At 48.6% G+C, this 20,819-nt stretch overlaps 1 protein-coding gene across 3 annotated transcripts in view; it reads left to right on the top strand.

Annotated features, from left to right (window-relative positions):
• The window catches only part of KCNC4 (potassium voltage-gated channel subfamily C member 4), a 54,360-nt gene that overhangs the window by 15,012 nt on the left and 18,529 nt on the right, over positions 1 to 20,819 (top strand). The window contains exons 2-4 of one of the 3 annotated variants that reach the window (XM_043500481.1): positions 540 to 1,476; positions 4,850 to 5,060; positions 6,351 to 6,637. In XM_043500481.1, the coding sequence (XP_043356416.1) occupies positions 540 to 1,476; positions 4,850 to 5,010 (1,098 nt within the window). In that variant the 3' untranslated portion in view covers positions 5,011 to 5,060; positions 6,351 to 6,637. Of the gene's footprint in view, positions 1 to 539; positions 1,477 to 4,849; positions 5,067 to 6,350; positions 6,638 to 20,819 lie in introns of those variants that run through there. The other 2 variants (XM_043500480.1, XM_043500479.1) reach the window with 2 other exon arrangements.

Here is a 20,819-nt window from a genome sequence, read left to right as displayed (position 1 = left end):
GGGAGCTAGAAGGGAAACGCTCTGTAGTTGTACCATCTTCCTGGCCCTTGTGGTCTTGATCTTCGACACCAAGATCTGTTAGGAAGAGTAGAGCAGGGCCGAGCCCTCTGACCCCAGTTGAGGTGACCACTTTGAGAACATCCCCACCAGGTTCTGGAGGGCTGTGGTTACCATGACAATGCTGGGTTCTGGCAACGGGTACCCAGTGCTAGTCTCCTAGGTGTCACTGGAGGGGCCGTGTCCTCTCCTTGTCTGTGACCTCTAGCTTGGCAAGCTTCTGGGCTCTGCTTTGATGGGGAACTGAAGGAAATAAGAGCAGGGCTTGTGTCAGAGGGGGTGTATGAAACACAATCGACACCAGGAATGTCCTGTTGTTGAACCCCTCCCCTCAGATTTGGACACAGCATGTATCTTTCCTTATTCCCCCCTTGCAGTGATAGATAAAAAGGGGAAGGAAGTCTATTTTGAAGCTGCTTTCTTTCCCTTCCCTGTCTGCCCTGGGTTGTTCCCCTAACCACTGAGTTCATTTCCTCTTGCAGATAGTTGCCTTCGCCTCGCTCTTCTTCATCCTGGTCTCCATCACGACATTCTGCCTGGAGACACATGAAGCCTTTAATAGAAATGTCAACGTGACTGAGACGATGGTGGTTGGCAATACCACAAGGGTTCTGCTGACGAATAAGGTGGAGACGGAGCCTGTCCTCACCTACATCGAGGGGGTGTGCGTCCTGTGGTTCACTCTGGAGTTCCTGGTGCGCATCATTTGTTGCCCAGATAAGCTGCTCTTCATCAAGAACCTGCTCAACATCATTGACTTTGTGGCCATCTTGCCCTTCTATCTGGAGGTAGGCCTCAGTGGCCTGTCCTCCAAGGCTGCCCGGGACGTGCTGGGCTTCCTGAGGGTGGTCCGTTTCGTCCGGATCCTCCGGATCTTCAAGCTGACACGGCACTTTGTGGGGCTCCGGGTGCTAGGCCACACACTCCGGGCCAGCACCAATGAGTTCTTGCTCCTCATCATCTTTCTGGCCTTGGGGGTCTTGATCTTTGCTACAATGATCTACTATGCCGAGCGGATTGGGGCCAAGCCATCCGACCCCAGCGGCAGCGGCCACACTCACTTTAAGAACATCCCCATTGGGTTCTGGTGGGCGGTGGTCACCATGACAACATTGGGCTATGGTGACATGTACCCCAAGACCTGGTCCGGCATGCTGGTGGGGGCGCTGTGTGCCCTGGCCGGGGTACTCACCATCGCCATGCCGGTGCCTGTCATCGTCAACAACTTTGGAATGTATTACTCACTAGCTATGGCCAAGCAGAAGCTCCCAAAGAAGAAGAAAAAGCATATACCCCGTCCAGCCCCACTGGACTCCCCCACATATTGCAAGTCCGAGGACAACTCGCCCCGCAACAGCACACAGAGTGACACCTGCCCCCTGGCAGCGGAGGAGGTGGTGGTGGAGAGAAAGCGATCAGGTGAGATGCAAAAGTGCCAGGTATGTAAGTCCCATCTAATGGAGACTCTAGGGAAGAGTCCACTCCCACTGGGGTGTTTAGCTGACTGCTGTGGTTCAACAGGAACACTCCAGATTCATGCTGGAGCAGGAGCAGAATCTGGCCTGATACCCTCACGTCAAGGTGAGGCTGTCAGGTATTGATTCTTTGGGAGGGACTCCAGGCCTTTGACAGAGGCAGCTGGCTCAGGTGATTGCAACATTAGGGAAGCAGAATCCCTGGAAAGCAACTAGGAAAGGTGCTGCATAGACCTGATTCTGTTCTCACGCTGGCATAGATTAGGAGTAAGTCCGTGGGGCCTAATTCCTCTCTCTCACTGCCCCTGGGGTAAATCAGGAGTAACTCCACTGAAGGACTGACTGATTTAAAAGCCCCCATGAGATCAGAAGCAACCCCAGTGTGTTAACCATTTTATCTAACCCGAGAGTGAAGATAGTAGCAATGGGTTTTATTCAGTGTTGCTTCCTGTCTGTGGCTGGCATTTCTGTGTTGGTGGCTAGCGTGCGCCATGCTTCCCACTGCTAATGGCTAGCTAGGAGAATTGCAGAAATTAATCGGCAAATCCTCTAAGTGCCTCTGTGCTAGCAGCTAGCCTGAGAGTGCCAGCTACTAGCAAACACTCTCCTTCAGTGTCTCCTGTGCTAGCCTGGCCAGTGCATTGCCTTGACACCTTGCTGGCCTGGCCTGTGTGGTACCTAGCAGCTAGCCCAGCCCATGCAGTGCTCCTATGCCCCGGTAGCTGGCCAAACCCATGTCGTGACCTTGTTCCCTGGTAGCTAGCCCAGCCTGTGCCACATGATTTGCCTAAGCTGCTCCAATGACCTGGTGCTTTCATCTGGAGCAGGTCAGGAAATGGAATTTCCATTCCCTGGGAAAATCTGACGTTTCCAAAATTTGTTTTAATTCAAATTTTGGAGCAAAAAGCGAAAAAATTTTGAAACGTTCTCATGGATGAAAATTCTGGCGTCATCAAAATTGGTTAGTTTCAATATGGTAACAATGTTTCCTTTCAATCATGTTACAACGTGACCATACCCAATTGCACAAAGGTGGCATGGATATTAAAATTGGCTTTTTAATATACATGTCGAACCAAAATGAATCAAAACAATAAAGGCAAAACAAAATGTTTTACGTTATTGCAACAAACGTTGAAATGATCGTTTTGACTTTGTCCTCTCAAAATTATTGTTGCAATGATCGCTGATCCTGGTAAACATTTTGATTTTTGACAAAACCGCATTTTCTGATGGAAACCTGTTGTGTCAAAAATTTTCCCACTAGCATCTAGCAGATCCATTTGACCCTCTGCACTGCTTTATCCAGCCTTATTCGCACCACACCGATCTGCCAGCGCCGAGAATCCACGTGTCTTTGGTGTGCAAAGGTTAGCAGCTAGCCCCCAAGGGAATGGATTACAATGTAATAGATTGAAATCACTGCTGGGGTGTCTTCAGAGCGCAGCCTGTCATTGGAGCACAGGAGCCGCTGCATGCTCCTGATTTGTGTTGTATCTCCTGGTGCCAACATTGACAATCGTTACGCTCTGTGTGGCTGCTGCCTGGGGTTTGACCTCTCTGGGTTTCTTGCTACAGGCTCCTGACTGGCTGAGGAAGGCTCTCTGAGGCCTCTGTTGAGATCCTGGCCCCTGATGTTTGTCTCCAGTTTTGGAATTGCAAACAAAAAGATGCATTTAAATTGCATGGAAAATCTTGGCTTAGAGCCAACGATTCCAGAGCAAAAGCTGAAAAGCTATCCTTAGCTTGGCCTGTTGCAGCCCTGGAGCCATCTAGGTCACTGGCTCAAATCTATCGAGCTCAGTTCTGGCTGGGAGAGGCTTTAGGAGCAGTAGATCAAAGCAGAAAATAGATACAATAGCAAGTTGACGGTGACCAAAAGCTTGTGGGCTGCCTGAAAGTGAGTTGGCTGGGTCTTAATCCAGTTCCCAATGTTAAGAGCCGAAGAGGGGTCTTCATCACAAAGCTGCTGTCTACACTGCAAAGTGAAGGGGAGATGGTAGCATGGGTGTCAATAGCAGTGTAGACATGGTGGCGTGGGCTTGACTACAGGCTAGCAACCAGAGTATGTACCCCAGTGGACTTGCTAGCCCATGCCACTGTGTCTACATAGCTGTTGTTACCTATGCCAGCTAGATTGAAGCTAACATGGGCATGCCTACCAATACTACAGTCACACCTTTGCTTACAGTGTAGACGTACCCTAAGACATTAGCATAACTGGCACCAACAGGCTGCCTTGCTGGCAATCTCAGCAGAGAAAACAAGGACTGAATGGGCTGTGGAGACTGAACTGCCCTCTGGACCCAGGAGTTGGTACCTTCCAGTGCTCTTTGAGACATGTTTGTGAGAAAAGCTGGCCCTGCTACTTCTCCTGATTGTACTTGCCCTACAGAGGAATCTCCACCCTCCAGGGTTGTTAATCTGGTGTCTTTCACCAGCACTAAATTCACACCATGTACAGGGCCACATCCTCAGCTGGTGCAAACTACTGTAGCTCCACTGAAGGGCTTCACTGAATTACACCAACTGAAAGATCTGGCCCTGCTCACGTTCTCATCATGGGTGCGTAGCGGGGTCTGCTACGTGTTTATACTCAGCAGCACAGGACCTTAGCACCTCCAATTAAAGTGCAGGAATTTCCTTTCGAACCCCTTGTTTGTCCACACTCATGGAACATTCCCTTCTAAATGAAAATTTTCATCCACAGGACCCAGCTCTCAACCAAAATCCACTGGGCGCAGCTTGGTGCAGGTTGTAAGGGGCTGGGGGGTAGCTTCCAATCCCCTGCAGGGTGGCTATTCGTAATTTAGAGCCGCCTCAGGATTGACCTGAGGATTGAGCCCAGAGAGCCAGGTACTGAGCTGGTATAAACTGGCACAACTCCATTGATGTTACTAGACCAGATCTTCAGCTCGGGTAAACTGACATAGGTCCAATGAAATCAGTAGAGCTTCTCCAGTGTACGCCTGCTGGAATGTGGCCTCCTGTTCTCTTCCCCTCATGGTGGAGTTTTTTTTTTTTGGAAGGTGTTGAACAGAGCCCCTCTAGTTATTTCTGATTATGGCAGGGTGGCATTAAATTCCTGGGGAATGAGCCAGCAACCCACCCCACTGCTGTTCAGTTCCACTCGCATCAACTTGGGACCACATAAGAGGGGAAGGTTGCCCTACCATTTCCGCACAGTGAGCTCGACGGTGCAGTCAGCTATGTTGCCTGTAGCAAGGAGTGGAGCAGACCAGTGTCTGGGCATGTCCGTTCTCACGGAAATTGATATTTTTCATACCTTTCCCCTTCCCATCCTGCTCCCTGATAGCACTCCAAGCATGTAAACAGGCGATGCACAACACTATTGCTGTCGGACGAGGAGCAGCCCGCAGCCCCCCCTCGTCCGTCTGCACGAGGAGAAGCGGCCGATGAGGCACTCCAGCACCAGGGACAAAAACCAAAGGAAAAGCGGCCACCTGCTTTCTGCTGAATGCCGGCGATTTCGCTCCTGCGCGTGGCCGACAAGCGGCATCCGGAAAGGTACAGGCGAGGCATCTGGTGGATGGAGTGACAGCGCGGGTGGGGGAGATGGAGGACAGGGGGACGAGTATGGAGGCGTAAAGCTGATTTCCAACCATGGTAGTGGGGTGGGGGGTAAGGGCCTTCCCCAGTCACTTCTCCATTAGCCCCCCAATAACCGCCCTTCGAAAGCAAAATGCTTCTTTTCTCAGAATACTGTACTCCCTGCCCTTCTCCCGCCCGTGCTGTCCCTGAGTGACGCTAGGCGTACACCCACACTGCACCTCTGGGGTGAAACACCACCACCACCACATGAGAGAGGCTGTTTAGAAGTGAATGCTAGAGTGGAGGTTGCCCATAAAGTGCCACCTTGCCCTGAACTTTGGCTTCCTCGGGCTCATCCCTTCACCCCACTCCACAGGCATGTGCTGTTCTTACAAAGGGCTTGTCCAGTGCACTGTGTGATCCATTTCCATTGTCCCATGTGACATTTTCCCTCTTTCACATCTATCCCCAGGAGACCACTAGAATTATTTCCTTCCCATCTACTCCATCTCCCTCTACCCTTGTCTTCCTGTGCTAACTGGAATCCCCTTTGGGCTTCTCTTACCAGTACATCCTCACCTGTATTCTTGGTGTCCTTCTTCCCCATCCACACCTAGCTGCTTCGCTAGCCACAGCATTACCTAGAACCACTGGTTCTTCCCTACACCTTGTCTAATCATTTACACCTGTGCAAAATGTGTGTAATAAGCTACCAATTCAGCATAATAGTGCTTTATGCTCACTTTGCCTAGAGAATCAGGTCTGCTGTATCTATCTGCCTCCCATCCAGCTAGACTATCTGCCTGTGAAACTACCTTGCCACCAGTATCTTCTCTTCTCTTTGCAGCTGCTGACTTTTGTGCCAGCTTCCTTACCCTCCAGCTCCGCCCCTACCTTGTTCATCCACTTCTGATGCCACTCACCTAGCTAGGTCCTCAGCTGGTGTAAACCGGAGAAACTCTACTGAAGTCCATGGAGTTCCAGCTAGAGCTGGTCAAAATGTTTTTGAGCGCAAAAGTGATGCTAGGGCAGGGTTTGATCAAAATGTTCAGGTTTTGCAATTGAAAAAACAGAAATCAAAATTGGAACATTTTTTGGTGAAAATATTTGGTTTTCAATAAGCATTTTGAATGTATGGGTTTCAAAATCCTTACATCGTTACCAAAAATTGTTTCTGAAAACTGAAATGTTGGGCAATTTCAATTTTTCAATGATAAAACAAAAAATGTTCAAGAGAAATTTTGAAACTTTTTTTTTAATTTCCAGCAAAAAACAACTGACCTTTTCCAACTAGCTCCAGTTACCCTAATTTACACCAGCCAAGGATCCGGCCAGTGGAGTTACTGAGAGTTCTGACTGAGTAGCCCAAAGGGATTGACTCAAGTGGGTTCATGCAGGTCTGGTGGTTTCGCACTGGGTCCTAGCTCCTCCCGTCCATCAGATGATCACTTTGTATGTTGTTGTTTCATAAACAAATTCTGCAAAGAGCTTAACTGAAAACTTGGAAAATAAATCAAATCAGGATTTTTCTCTTTCCTATTTAATGAGCTGCATAAAGTGATCTGCTGGGCTTTCTTGCTGCGTTTAGAACTCAGAAGCTCTAAACAGTGGCTTTGTTCTTTAAATCTGCCACTGAGGCATCATGGCCTATTCCCCTCTTTCTCTCTCTCTTTGATGGTATAACATGATCCAGCCTGAGAGCTGGATTAATGCTGCCTTATTGGTAACATCTAAATCCGGTGCTTAGGTCCTCTGCTAGTTCTAACCCAGTAGGCAGGTCAGTGTGTATTACACATTCCCCTCTGTGCCCAATCTACAGAGGAGATGAGTCTCTTGTGGCCCAAGCAATGGACCCAGGCAGTTTAGCTCAAGCTGTAGGGATCTCCATTCATTCCTCGGTGTGAGCCAAGAACGTTGGCTGCCATGCCATTGTGTCATGTAGCATTAAAGACGGGGTGAGCCAGCACTAAACAGTGCCCAGGGCTGGGGAGCCATGAGCCACTCCACCAGTGCCAGTCTCTCTTGCAGTCTGAATGGCTAATACAATGGCAAGAGTCTAGTTTCAGTGTTCTCTTATGGCAAGAATAAATAACTCGTTCCAGTTCCCCTTGTACTATTCGCAGACCTGGGACAGGTGGGTCAAGGCCCCAGAGCTAATGGGAGAGTAGCCGCTATGCTCACACTACAAGGGAGTGTGTGGGACAACGAAGGAAAAAAAACAGGAACGGGAGCGAGGTCAACGGTTGAAAGTCAAGGAACCAGATCGGGACAACCTCGGATAGCACCCACTGCTCCTCAAAGCCACAAGGCAGTCACTGCCCAAAGGAACGCTGCCCGGAGGTGTGATTGAATGAGGGATTGGAAATAGGTCCCACAGTTGCAGAGCACACCACACCCCTCTCCCAGCCCAGCTTCCTCCTCCTGCAGCGATGGAGACCATCTTGGCCAGCGCCAGGAGGAGGTTGACAAGGAGGTCCCAATCCCATGACTTTGTGCGTAGATCAGGGAACGCAGGGAAAAGTGCAGCCAGAACCTGAATACAAGGTTCCGGAGGAGCCAGAAGAGGGGCTGCCATCTGACACATCTTACTCCTGTTTCCCTTGCTGTGGCAATGGCTGATCCAGCTCTGAGGAGCTTTGGAGCAGCACTGCCTTTCCCATGGTCAATGTGGATCCAGTGCTGTGTTACTGCGCCGGGTCCAGTCTCTCTCTGGCAATGCAGAGAGCCCTGAATAGCTTTGCCAATTCCATCCTCACTTTGCCATCAAAGCTACTGGCTAATCCAACACTACGCGGGACTGGGCATCACTGCCAGCCCATTGTTGTGATGTAGCGAGAAGCAACATTGCTTGACCAAAACTCTCTAGCTCCTCCAGCAGAGACGTGAGCTGGAGCCTTCTGTGTGACTCTGCCGTGGAAGGGCCCTCTGTTGTTCTTCACTAAAGTGGAGATTAGGAGCCAGATCTGAAGTCCACTGATTTCACTGGGCTTTGGATCAGGTTTTGGGTCAGCTAGGAAATTGGGGCAGCATAGAGGAGATGGAATTTATAACATATGAAGCTTCGGGCTTTATCAGATAAAGGAAGGAATTAGAAACTCGGAGACATTAGGATTTTCAGATTTTTGGGAGAGCTGGAAGAAAAATGTTAATTACTTTTCATGGGAAACGTTGAAACATTTTTATAATAAACATTTTCCTGCCTTTTTTTTTAGTGAAAAAGCAAAACTAAACAGGGGTTTTTTTTTCAGTGTTCAAAATTAGTTTTTAAAAAATTTGACTTTTGTAAGCCGAAAATACCCAACAATGTTTACTAGACCAAATAGAAATATTTTTGATGAAAAAAATAACATTGGGGGGTTTGGGTTAAAAATACAACAATTCACCCCCCAAAAATTGGTTTTGAGGGTTTTTTTACCTAAATGAAAAATTTCTGCAAACTTTTTATTTTGGACCTGAAGCCATATTTTTTTCATTCAAAAATATTTTGATTAGAAAATGCCAACCATCTCTGATGTGTAAACTTTCAGACCAGATGGGGAAACAGGTTGGGGAAAACAAGGAAGAATTAACACTGGGCTTTTCCCTTTACAGGGAAACCTCTTTAGACAGAGACTCTGCTGGCATAAACTGGAAGTAGACCAGCTCAGGATCTGACCTTTTCTCTTTTAAACTGCACAAGTCAATTGTAGAGGGTTGAGTGGGATCTGAACAGGAAGTTTCAGTGCGTGTTACAATGGGCTCTTGAGCTATCTTTTATAAAGTCATGATTGCTGATTGATTATATGGTTCCTTTTGCAAACACAAGGGGCTTTACAAAGGTATGAATTCTATGCATACGGGGTAACTTGCCATCACCCTCAGCCACCACCTCTGGAGTGGGATGTGGCAATAGAATAGCCTGAGCAACACTCCAAAAGTGCTCAAAAACTGAAAGTGGGAGAGATTACTGTAACCAGCTGGAGCAACTGGGAAATGTAAGTGGATGGGATGCAATTACCCACATTAGCCAGGACGCTGGCACTGGCATCCCTTCTCTGGTGAAAACCTCCATGGGATTTTTCATGATGACATGTGGTCAGAGCACAGTATCCCCTAACACCATGCTGGGACACTGGTTCACTAACAAGTCCAAGCAAAGTGCACCCACCTTACTGGATTACCAATGCTATTTCCTATAGCATCTGCATTTGTTGCCAGAGATCTCTCATCCAAGTACTGACCCAGCCTGGTCCTACTTAGCTCTGAGAATCAATGTAACCACTCGTTTGTGGTGCATGAAAATATATGGACCGACACATTCCTTTAATGTCCCCCCAAAACGTCTAAACCTCCTGATTGAGGTTCGGTCAGAACTTGCTATCAGATGACTTAGGCTGAGAACTGGGGAAGATGCTCATTTGGAGATGTGATGTCCAGTATCACATCATTTGTGTGATGTGATAAATGATAGGTCTCTGAGGGGTGAGGTGGTCGTTTCTCAACATGCTTCATGAAACACATTTAGCCTGGAGACTAGTGATTGTTTCTATTAACTGTGGCCTTTGTTTCACGCATTGTTATTTAAAGAGGTTTCTTTGGACCAGAGCTGAGAGAGACAGGATTAGATATGCTTAGAAGGAGCTTTGTATCCAAATATTAGAACCTTCTAGTTTGATTGTCAGAGGTGCTGAGCGCTCTGTCCTAGACGAAGTTAATGGGAGCTGTGAATGCTCAGGCCCTAATTAATCTCCCATTGTGGCTATTTGTACTGGTACTGGACATCCTGGCAATGCTCCAAATTCAGAGTACTTTGGTTCTGAGCCCAGCTCCCTGAGAGACTTCCGTCAAATTTGGGGACAGGTACTTATGTTATTACAAGCTCTGGAAGTCAGGACATTGGCGTTTGGCTGGAAATATAATGCAGATATCGGCCATAGACAGGATTTGGTCCTGGTTCCAGTAGACATGTTGCAGACTGAGGATGGTTTATGTCAGGAAGTTGGAGAATATAATTCTCCTTCCCATAGTACCCTTCTTCCATGTATGCGTCTTCTTTGGTTCTGAGAAGGGCAAGCCCGTCCTTACACAGATGAAGCATTTCCCCCTCTTTTCCCTTCAGAGGGCATGACCCCAATCCCTTGTCCATATAGATGAGGTGTTTGAAACCGTCTCAGCAGCAGAAGTGGGGGAATCACTTGTCACTATCCTGAAACATGGCTGCGCGTGTCCATTTCGGCATGTCTGTGTGCATGTTTCTCTTTGCGTGTACCCTGTGTGTGGGTGCACATCCTGCCCTTTTGCTGAGCTACACACAGGGCTCTGGAAGGTACACCCTGGTGTTAGGTCCAGAACTCATCCCGCCAGCACCTTAGATTGTAAGGCCCAAAGGGACTGTTGTGATCACCTTGTCTGACTCCCTCTAGAGTACAGGCCAGAGAACTTCCCCACAATAATTCTCAGAGCCGATCTTTTACAAAAAACATCCAATCTTGATTTTAAAATTGCCAGTGATGCCGAATCCACCACGACCCTTGGTAATGGTTAATTACTCTCACTATTTAAAAATCTATGCCTTATTTCCAGTCTGAATTTGTCTAGCCTCTGCTTCCAGCCATCGGATAGTGTTAAAGCTTTCTCCGCTAGATTGAAGAGTCCATTATTAAATATTTGGTCCCCTCTGTAAGTGCTTGTAGACTGCAATCAAGTCACCCCTTAACCTTTTCTTTGTTAAACTACATAGATTGAGCTCCTTGAGTCTCTCGCTAGAAGGCAGGTTTTCTAATCCTTTCATCATTCTCATGGCTCTTCTCTGAATCCTCTCCAGTTTATCAACATCCTTCTTGAATTGTGGGTACCAGAAAAGGACACAATATCCTAGCAGCCATCTCACCAGTACTAAATACAGAGGTAAAATAACCTCTCAGTTCCTACTTGAGAGTCCCCTGTTTATGCATCCCAGGATCGCATTAGCCATTTTGTCCACAGCATCACACTGGAAGCTCATGTTTGGCTGATTATCCACCATGACCCCAAATCTTTTTCAGAGTCTCTGTTCCCCATCCTCTAAGTATGGCTTACATTCTTTGTTCCTAGATGAGCACATTTATATTTAGCCACATTAAAATGTGTTGTTTGCTTATGCCCAGTTAACCAAGCGATCCATATCGCTCTGTGTCAGTAATCTATCCTCTTCATCATTTACCACTCTCTCAATTTTTTGTCACCTACAATCTTTTTCACTGGTGATTTTATGTTTTCTTCCAGCTCACTGATAAAAATTTGAAATAGCATAGGGCCAAGAACCAGTCCCTGTGGGATTCTACTGGAAACATACCCGCTCAATGGTGATTCCCCATTTACAGTTACATTTTGAGACCTCTCAGCAAGTTTTTAATCCATTTAATGTGTGCCAAGCTAATTTTATAGGGTTCTAGTTTTTAAGCAAAATGTCATGCAGTACCAAGTCAAATTCCTTACAGAAGTCTAAGTATACTATGTTAACACTACTATCTTTATCAACCAAGCTTGTGATCTCAAAAAAAGATATCAAGTTAGTTTCATAGAATCATAGAATATCATGGTTGGAAGGGATCTCAGGAGGTCATCTAGTCCCACCCCCTGCTCAAAGCAGGGCCAACACCAACTAAATCATCCCAACCAGGGCTTTGTCAAGCCTGACCTTAAAAACCTCTAAGGAAGGAGATTCCACCACCTCCCTAGGTAACCCATTCCAGTTTGACAAGATCTATTTTCCATAAACCTTTGTTGATTTGCATTAATTACATTACCCTCTTAATTCTTTATTAATACATATCAGCTGCTCCATTATCTTGCCCAGGATTGTGTTGGCTGAAACATTTTGAGTTGGGAAATTATCATCTATAGTGTTCACGAATTCCAAGGGTGTTTTAGTACTGGCAGCATGAGACCTCCGGCATGTGTCTCTCAAATTGAAGTCCTCCATGATCACAGTTGTTTGTTTGTTTTTTATCCGTACACATTATAGATAGTTGTGCAAGGAGCCAGTCATCCTGTTCCCTAGTGTGATTTGGTGGTCTGTAGTACCCCATCTAGTACTTTATATGTTAGGACATTGATTCATAAGCATCTTACTACTTCTTCAAGAGGAGCAGTGGGCATCCCCACCAGCCAACCAGATTATGGGTAAAATTTAGCACTAGTGCTGGCCCTTTGTATTAGGGTAAATTTTGCCTCATGTGTCTGGAGGGCTTCAGGGCCTGGCAATGCCATGAGATGTGCAGACCACATCCCCTCGAGTCTGTAGTTGGGCAGCAGGTGTGGCAGTCAGACCCCTAACCTAGCACCTGTGTACTCGTTTGCAGTCTGTCCTGCCATCTAACTCCCACTGACAGCCTGTGTCTATACTACACAGTTAATCTGGTTAGTTTAGCCTGGCATCTCCGCTGCTAAGTCCTGCCTACTGTGTCCTTGCTGTTTCTGCATCCACCCATATCTGTCTGGGCATATCCCTTGGTTCTTTGGGCTGAAATGCTCCAAGATTCTTTCCCAGTCAATTGCGAGAGAATTTCTGTCCTTTGGGGGAATTGTGGGAAGGAATTGGAGGACTATTAGAACTCAAGTGATTTGCCTGTGTCTTCATTGCAAAGTGGGCAGGCTTCCACTCGAGTTAAAGCAGAGCCTGGATTCTAACCCACACTCCCATCTGGGTAACTTTCCACAGGCTCAAACACCTCCAAACCCTGATTAGAGGTTGTTCTGTGTGGAAGGTAGGGAGGGTAAGGTTAAAAGTGGGGTAAGAGCCTAGGTAACTGTGCAGTATTAACACACTCATTGTCCTGCATCAGCCTAGTGCACCAAGCAGCCATCTATGTATGTGTAATGTACGTGTAATCTATGTAAGATTATGTCTGTATGTGTGTACGTGCTGTGACAAAGCTCTGTCCTTGCCTCCGTGGGTCCCGCGTTTCCTGGCAGATTTTGCTAGCCTCAGAGGCTCACTGTGATCCTCCACGTAACCCTTCTTTCTCTAGAGACAAGGGTCACAGTCTACTGAGCCATTTTCATCATAAGCTAGCGAGGGATATGAGGAGAAGTTATCCTTCCTTGCACAGTCTCTGTTGTCTCCCAGTCTCAGTGATTAATCAGGGGGCAAAAGTTGGGGGGGAGCCCAGGCCCACCCTCTACTCCAGGCTCCAACCCAGGGACCCTAATAGTATCAGCTATGGTAACTGACCTTTTAGAAACATGACATGTACAATTCCCTGGGCTGTTTCTCCCACAGCAGCCCTCACTTCCTCAAGCTCCACTTCACCCTTCCTCAGGGCCTCCTTCCTTGTGCCTGATATGGTGTGTACTACTCAGCCTCTCCAACAGCACAACTTCCTCCCACAGCTCCTGACATGCCCACCCACCTGACTGGCTGGGAGGCTTTTAACTAGTTTCAGCCAGGCCCTGATTGGCTTCAGGTGTCCCAATCAACCTAGCCTTCTCCCTGCCTTCTGGAAAGTTCTTAATTGGCCCCAGGTGTCTTAATTGACGTGGAGCAGCTTGCATTTCACTTATCCTAGTACCAGGGATTTGTTTAGCCTGGAGCTAATATATCTATCTCCTACTACCCTTCCATAGCCATCTGGCCTTGCCCCGTCACACTGCATACGTGATGCAGAAGTGATACCTTCATAAGTCTGTTTTGATCTGAGTGCTATGCATGTGGGAGAACGTGTATATAATTCATTTAGGAGTGTGTGTGCGTGAGTTAATGGGCTGTGTCATGGATGTGCAAACATCATCAATGTGTTTTTCATGATAAGTGAGTGCGCAGTGTATGGTGCATGAGTTATTTGTGAGTGTGCCGGTGTATATATGCATGGATGAGTGTACGAGGGTGTGCGTGTGAGTACATATGTTTCTGTGTCTTTGTGCGTGAGGGTGTTGCAAGAATGTGAGTAATTGACCAGATGTATAGGAGTACGTGAGTTAATGCAGCTTCCCCCCCCATGTGCGTTGTCAAGTTCATGTGCATGTCTGCGTGACGATGCATTTCTGTTCCCCATTCAATGCACGGGTGTGATCATGCAGGCGCATCACTGGGCGGTGAGTATTTGCACGTGGGTAAGGTGGAACCTCTGATGCCATTTTGCATGGGAAGAGACCATCAGGGTGCCCACTGCCATCAGCCGCTCTGTTTATAAAATGCCTCCATGCAGCTTCTTGGCAACAAACCCATTTTTAAACCAATTAGGCTGACCTCAGTTAGCACCTATATGTGTTGCTGGGAAACCAGCCTCACTAACTAACAGCACTGATGGCAATTAGCATAGCAAAACCCTCCAATGCTTTGCAACTTTGCAACAGTTTGCCCAAGCAGTGGCTTGGGATCGGGTGCTTCCGTGGCCCTATTAGAAACCAGTGCTACCCCTTGGGGCTGGGCGAATAGAACCGAGACAGCTTCCTTGGTAAAGAAGCCTGCTGATCAGCCTCTTATTCACAAACACTCACATGAGCCAGGTGTCTTTCAAACTGGGCACCAGCTGCATATTTTTAACAGGGGGCGGGGAGGGGAACTGACCACTGGAACAGTTTACTATGGAGTGGGGTGGATTCTCCCATCCTTGGGCCCTTAAGGGCCTCAGCGCCCTACCTGTGGAGAGATCAGCGCACTTCCCCAGGTGGGGCAAATGATTTTGGTCATGTGGCAGGAAAGTCATGTGACTGACTGACCAGACTCAGGGATATAAGGGAGAGGCCTGCGAAGGTGAGTGGGAGGGCAGGTGGAGGAGTTTGAGCCAGCCACAGGTCAGCTGGAAGCTGCAGGTGAGTGTTGCAAGGATTGGGACTGTTTGGATTATAACAGGAAAGGAGGGCTGGTGTCTGAAGGGGCCAGTGGGTGTGTGAAGTGCTGCTTTGCACTGGAGAGATGGCTATGGGCTCCCTGGGTTTGGGGGAAGGATTGGGGCCTGGAGGGCCAGTGTGTTTATGGACTACATTAATTGCCCCCTGCCACTTCCAGAAGGGGAATGTTTTAAAATGATATAGATGGGGTGGAATTTTTGAGGAGCCCTGTGAGAGGGGAAACTGAGGCAGGGTGCTGCAGAGTCACTGCAAAGGGATGCTCAGGAGGCAGTAAACCGTTTACAGGCCTCTCTTTCAGAAAGCACTTAAGCATGTTCTTAACTTTTTTTTAAGCATGTGCTTAAGTACTGTCCTGAATAAAGATGTGTTGGTGTCTACAAGATCTGTAGCTGTTTAACCAGGGTAGGGATTTTGGGGTGAGGATCTCTCGCCTGTGTTATGCAGGAGGTCAGAGGAGAAGATCATAAGGTCCCTTCTGGTGAATTCAGAGATCCCTAAGGTCAGGATGTTTGGGGAAAGCCCAAACGTAATGAACATTCTCATGAAGAATTGAATGTGCAATAGATCAGTAAATAACCCTAAACTTTTGGGGATAATTTGAAAACCTAAACTTTATAAGCATGATGAGTAACACTCCCAATCTCCTATACCTTCCATTCTCTAACAGCATATGGACCTCTCTGTCATTTCATTGTCCTTCACTGGTCTCTGCTCTGACACCCTTCCCTCCCATACACAACATGATGTTGCATCTCCACTCTGCCCTTCCCCTGAAAGTTGACATTGACAACTGAGTGCCAGGAGAGGAGAATCTAACTGGGAATTGCTAGCCTCCAGCTGAGTGGACTGTCTTTGCGCTAGCCACCTGTTTTGCTGGGCATGTTAATTTTTCTGTAAGGGAAAAAAATCTGTTCTCTCCCACGTGCATTTGGGAAAACCCTGGGTGCAGATTTGCTGCTTTCCTCAAACCCTTAAGTACAACCTAAATAAAACAGGGCAAGGATGTTCAACATGCATCAGCCTCTCCATCAAATGGCTCCCAGAACAGCCATGAGTGCAAGTGAGTGGGTGGACCATAAAGGGTCATTGAGTTGGGTGATGGAGTCTCATCTTATTTTTTTTTTTAAATTACCACAACGTAGAGGGTGGCGGTGTAACTTCTATTTCCCATCTCCTTAGCCACCCCCCACCCCCAGTGTTGGTGATTTAAGCTGTCTCCGTCTTGCTGCCTGTGCCCGTTTGTCTAACCAACAACTGGATCGTTAAGGTTAATGGTAATCCTAGCCCTGTGCAACTTCAGAGCAATGAAGCACGGGGGCAGGAGGCTTTAGCAGCTGGCTGTGTCAGGGGAGCTAGTCATTAAGGACGCATGGGGGAGGGAGAGCCGTAGGGAGGAGAAACAGGGAAGCAGTTGTGCCTCCCCCATAAGGTATGTCTACCTGCAGCAGGAAGCGAATGTCCTAGCCCAAGTAGACTTGAGCTAGCGCACTTAAAATAGCAGTGTGGGCGTTCTGGCTCGGGGGGGGGGAGCTTGGCTCTGAAGCCGAGAGCCCAAGCTGGGACATCCACAACCCCAGCTGGGAGTGAGTCTCCCAGCTGCAGTGGAGACCTGCTATACAGGCCATTGTGCATGTGCTGATGGGGCCAGGTGTCCTGCGCGTGCTGTGTCCTGCACACTTGCTCCATGATTGGCTACGGCTTAACCCTTGCTCTGCGTCAGCCACTGTGGGGCCAGGCTAGGAGCCTCTTGCTCATGCTAGGTAGCACCTTATTCCATAGTAGGACCAGTCAGGAATTCTCCGCTGAAATGTCTTGTAGTTGGGGGGGAAATGCTGGTTGGTCAAAAAGGACACTGTTTGCAGAGAAGGGTCCATTTCAGCAAATCTCTACTTTGAAAAATTGGGGGGCAGGAGAGGGGAGAAGAAAACTATTGATGATTGGGAAATGTCACAGTTGGACTCCCCATTGGAGGAAGGGGATCAGAGCCCAGCCTTCGGGCCCTTTGATGGAGGCAATTAAAGCCCTGGGACCCTTAAAGAGACCAATCTCCTCTATCACTAGAAAAGCAGAGCTGAGCAAGTCTATTTCAGTGGGACAGCTTGAGGGGTAAGGAACTACTCAACAGCTGGGCTCTTTGTTCCGGCTGTATTTTTGGAGGCACCATGATCCACACTAGACATGCAGTCAGGAGACCTTGGTTCTAATCCCAGCTTTACTAGGGACCTGTTCGGTAATGGCTTCCCTTCTTTGCCTCAGTTTCCCCATCTGTACAAGGGGGGCTAATGATACCAACCTCCCTCAGTATTGAGATCTGTGTGTGAATGGCCTGATTTCCCTGCCAAGTTTAACAAGCTCACAGGAGTGTGTAGAAAAACCTCCCTCTTATATCAGAAGACAGAAAACGTGGGTTTTTCCGATCCCTAGTTAGCACAGGGCAGAGACTAGAAAAGTCGTGGTTGTCTCTCATCCTCCCCCCCCGCTCCCCGCCCCAAGCTTGTTTGTGGATCATTAAAAACAAAAAAATTAAAAGCGGGGACTTGTGCTGGGAGCAAACTGTTCAGCTGTTTCATTTAGGCAGCAGATCACCGACAGATTTATATCAGGGCTGCTACGTGCTAAATAACCATTTCTGATATGGTACCTTCCCCACCTCCCCCACACGCCTGTTACCAAATTTGGAGCAACAGTGGAGGCCAAGACTGTGTTTACACTACAGTCTAATGCCAGCACAGCTATAATCCTTAGCCCTGCCATGAGTGCAGGGAACTGCATTAGATGACCTCTTGCGATCCCTTAGGGCCTATGATTCTGTGTGGATCAGGGAGAGGTGTGATCCCTGACCGAGATCATCCTGGTAGCAAATCCTAGTGTGTGTTTACTGGCATCACCTGTTCTGCTTGTAGGGAGTGGTTTCGTTATAACCGCATCCGGACCAGGAGCGCTTTGCTGGTGTGGCTATGCCAGGGGCGCACACAGTGATGAGCTGTCAAAATCTTAACAACTGGTTCCCTCCTCACCCCACAAGAGGATTGTTGCCCCCCTGCCCCCCGGGACTCCTGCCCCATCCAACCCCCCCGTGTTCCTTGATGCCCCCCCAGGACCCCTGCCCCAACCATGCCCCTCCCCTGTCCCCTGACTGCCCCCAGAACCGGGCAGGAGGGTCTCGTGGGCCACCATAGTGGGTGCCCACCCCACCCCTAAGAGCCAGAGGCACCTGCTGGGAGGCGAGGTGGGGAGTCCCAGCAGTGCTTACCTGGGGCAGCTCCCAGGAAGCATCCTGCAGGTCCCTCTGGCTCCTAGGGGCAGGGGGTAGCTAGGGGGGAGCAGGGGGAGCGACTGCTCCCCCACTGATCACATCAAAAGTGGCACCTTAGATGCCAACTACCTGGGTGCTCCAGGGCTGGAGCACCCAAGGGGAAAATTTGATGGGTGCAGAGCACCCACCAGCAGCTCCCCACCCGGCCCCAGCTCACCTCACCTCCGCTCTGCCTCCTCCCCTGAACACGCCACCCCGCTCTGCTTCTCCACCCCCCCCCTTCCCGCGAATCAGCTGTTCGTGCGGGAAGCAGGTGGGGGGCTGAGAAGCAGGCGGTGGCTTCGCGCTCAGGCCCATGGAGGTGAGCTGGGGCGGGGAGCGGTTCCCCTGTGCGCCCCCGCCCCAGGTTACCTGCTGCAGTGCAGGCAGCCCTCCTCGCACTCCACCCCCACCCCCGCCCCAGCTCACCTCCGCCTCCCTGGGCCTGAATGGGAAGCCTCAGCCTGCCCCCGCTTCCCACGCCAACAGCTGATTCGCGGGAAGCCGGGGGTCGGAGAAGCAGAGCGGGGCGGCGCGTCCAGGGGAGGAGGCGGCGCGGAGGTGACCTGGGGCCGGGGGTGGGGCGGGGAGCTGCCAGTGGGTGCTCTGCACCCACCAAATTTTCCCCTTGGGTGCTCCGGGGCTGGAGCACCCTTGGAGTCGGCGCCTAAGGTGCCACTTTTGGCCGGTTAAATTTAGAAGCCCTTTTAGAACCAGTTCTCCCTTGCGGAACAACCGGTTCTAAAAGGGCTTCTAAACTTAACAACCGGTTCTAGCGAACCGGCTCCAGCTCACCACTGGGCGCATGCTTCATGTGGACATAGCCTGAAAGCGAACCTAGCTCTGCGTTTTCATCCATTTCCAACCTTGCTGCCAGGTTTGCCCTGAACTCTGTGCCGTGCTTGTGAGTCATCTGCCACTTATCTCAACCAGGCTCGTCAAGGAGCTATTCGATAGCAGTGCACGCGTCCGATTTCTGTAATTAAGTGGATTCGTTTACCTAACCATTCTGGTAATTTTAACAGGTTTATGAGTCACAGAATATTCCAGGTTAGCACCTCGAATGTAACCAAGGGAAAAGAAAAAAGGCTGTAGCTCATAGCACTAATAATGCCTTGTCCTTCTCCCCTGGCATCTATTGTTGTATCTCAACAGACTTTACAATGTCTTATTATTTGTATTACCATAGCACACTGGAGCTCCTGCCATGGGCCAAGCCCCCATTGTGTGTGGTGCTGTACCAGCGCAGAACAGAAAAATGATTCCTGCCCCAAATTCTAGCCTGACAATAGGTCAATATTGGTATTCAGGTTTTGCAGATGGGGAAACTGAGGCAGTGAAGATCAAAAGCCTATTTAGGTTTTAATACCAGGTGCTTCATCATAGTAAGTAGCTAGGCATCTTCCAGAGAGATAATGTGGTGGATTCTCCATCCCTTCAAATCTTTCAATCAAAATAAGATGTCTGTTTCTGAAAGATCTGCATCAGTGAAACCATAAGTTATTGGGCTGGCTGCAGAAAGTGGCAGGTGAAATTCTCTGGCCTGTGCTATGCAGGAGGTCAGACAGCGCTGATCACCCTAGTCCTTTCAGGCCTTGGCATCTGTGAATCCTAAGTGATTTGCCGAAGGCCACACAGCAAGGTTGGGAAGACCAAGGAATAGAATCCAGACATGCCGCCCCCTTTTCATGGAAAACACTGGGTCTGAGAAACTTGAAAGCTGTCGCCTAGCCCTGCACTGGATACATCTAGAAGCCCAAAGAGCCTGTTCTTTGCTGTCACTGCAGCTAACTACCGAGCTCCTGAAACTTGACTCCTGCAAACACCAAAGAGGAGCCTGTTGCTCCATGTGGCATGGAAAACCCTCAGCAGATTCAGAAACTTATGATCAGCAAAGCTACTAATGTTTCATCTACTGTGTATTAGACCTGACATGTAGCTGTGCTCTGCAATTTTTAAAATTGGCATTATGCAACTTGGCAAAAAGCATGACGAATGTGCAGCCTTTCCTGCCTCTACAGCAACAGAAACCAGAAATAGAGAGGTTTCATAGTAGCAGCCGTGTTAGTCTGATTCGCAAAAAGAAAAGGAGTACTTGGGGCACCTTAGAGACTAACAAATTTATTAGAGCATAAGCTTTCGTGACCTACAGCTCACTTCATCGGATGCATTTGGTGGAAAAAACAGAGGGGAGATTGATACACACACACAGAGAACATGAAACAATGGGTTTATCATACACACTGTAAGGAGAGTGATCACTTAAGATGAGCCATCACCAGCAGCAGGGGGGAAAGGAGGAAAACCTTTCATGGTGACAAGCAAGGTAGGCTATTTCCAGCAGTTAACAAGAACATCTGAGGAACAGTGGGGGGTGGGGTGGAGTGGAGAAATAACATGGGGAAATAGTTTTACTTTGTGTAATGACTCATCCATTCCCAGTCTCTATTCAAGCCTAAATTAATTTGTCCTCACCCATAACTATTTCACATTTGGGGACAATGTATACCTTCAAATCAGCGGCACTGCGATGGGTACCCGCATGGCCCCACAGTATGCCAACGTTTTTATGGCTGACTTAGAACAACACTTCCTCAGCTCTCGTCCCCTAATGCCCCTACTCTACT

Source organism: Dermochelys coriacea, chromosome 21 (genome assembly GCF_009764565.3).
Source record: "Dermochelys coriacea isolate rDerCor1 chromosome 21, rDerCor1.pri.v4, whole genome shotgun sequence".
Lineage (NCBI taxonomy): Eukaryota > Metazoa > Chordata > Testudines > Dermochelyidae > Dermochelys > Dermochelys coriacea.
The sequence above is the reverse complement of the archived record's forward strand: the minus strand, read 5'-3'. Positions and strand labels throughout refer to the sequence as shown.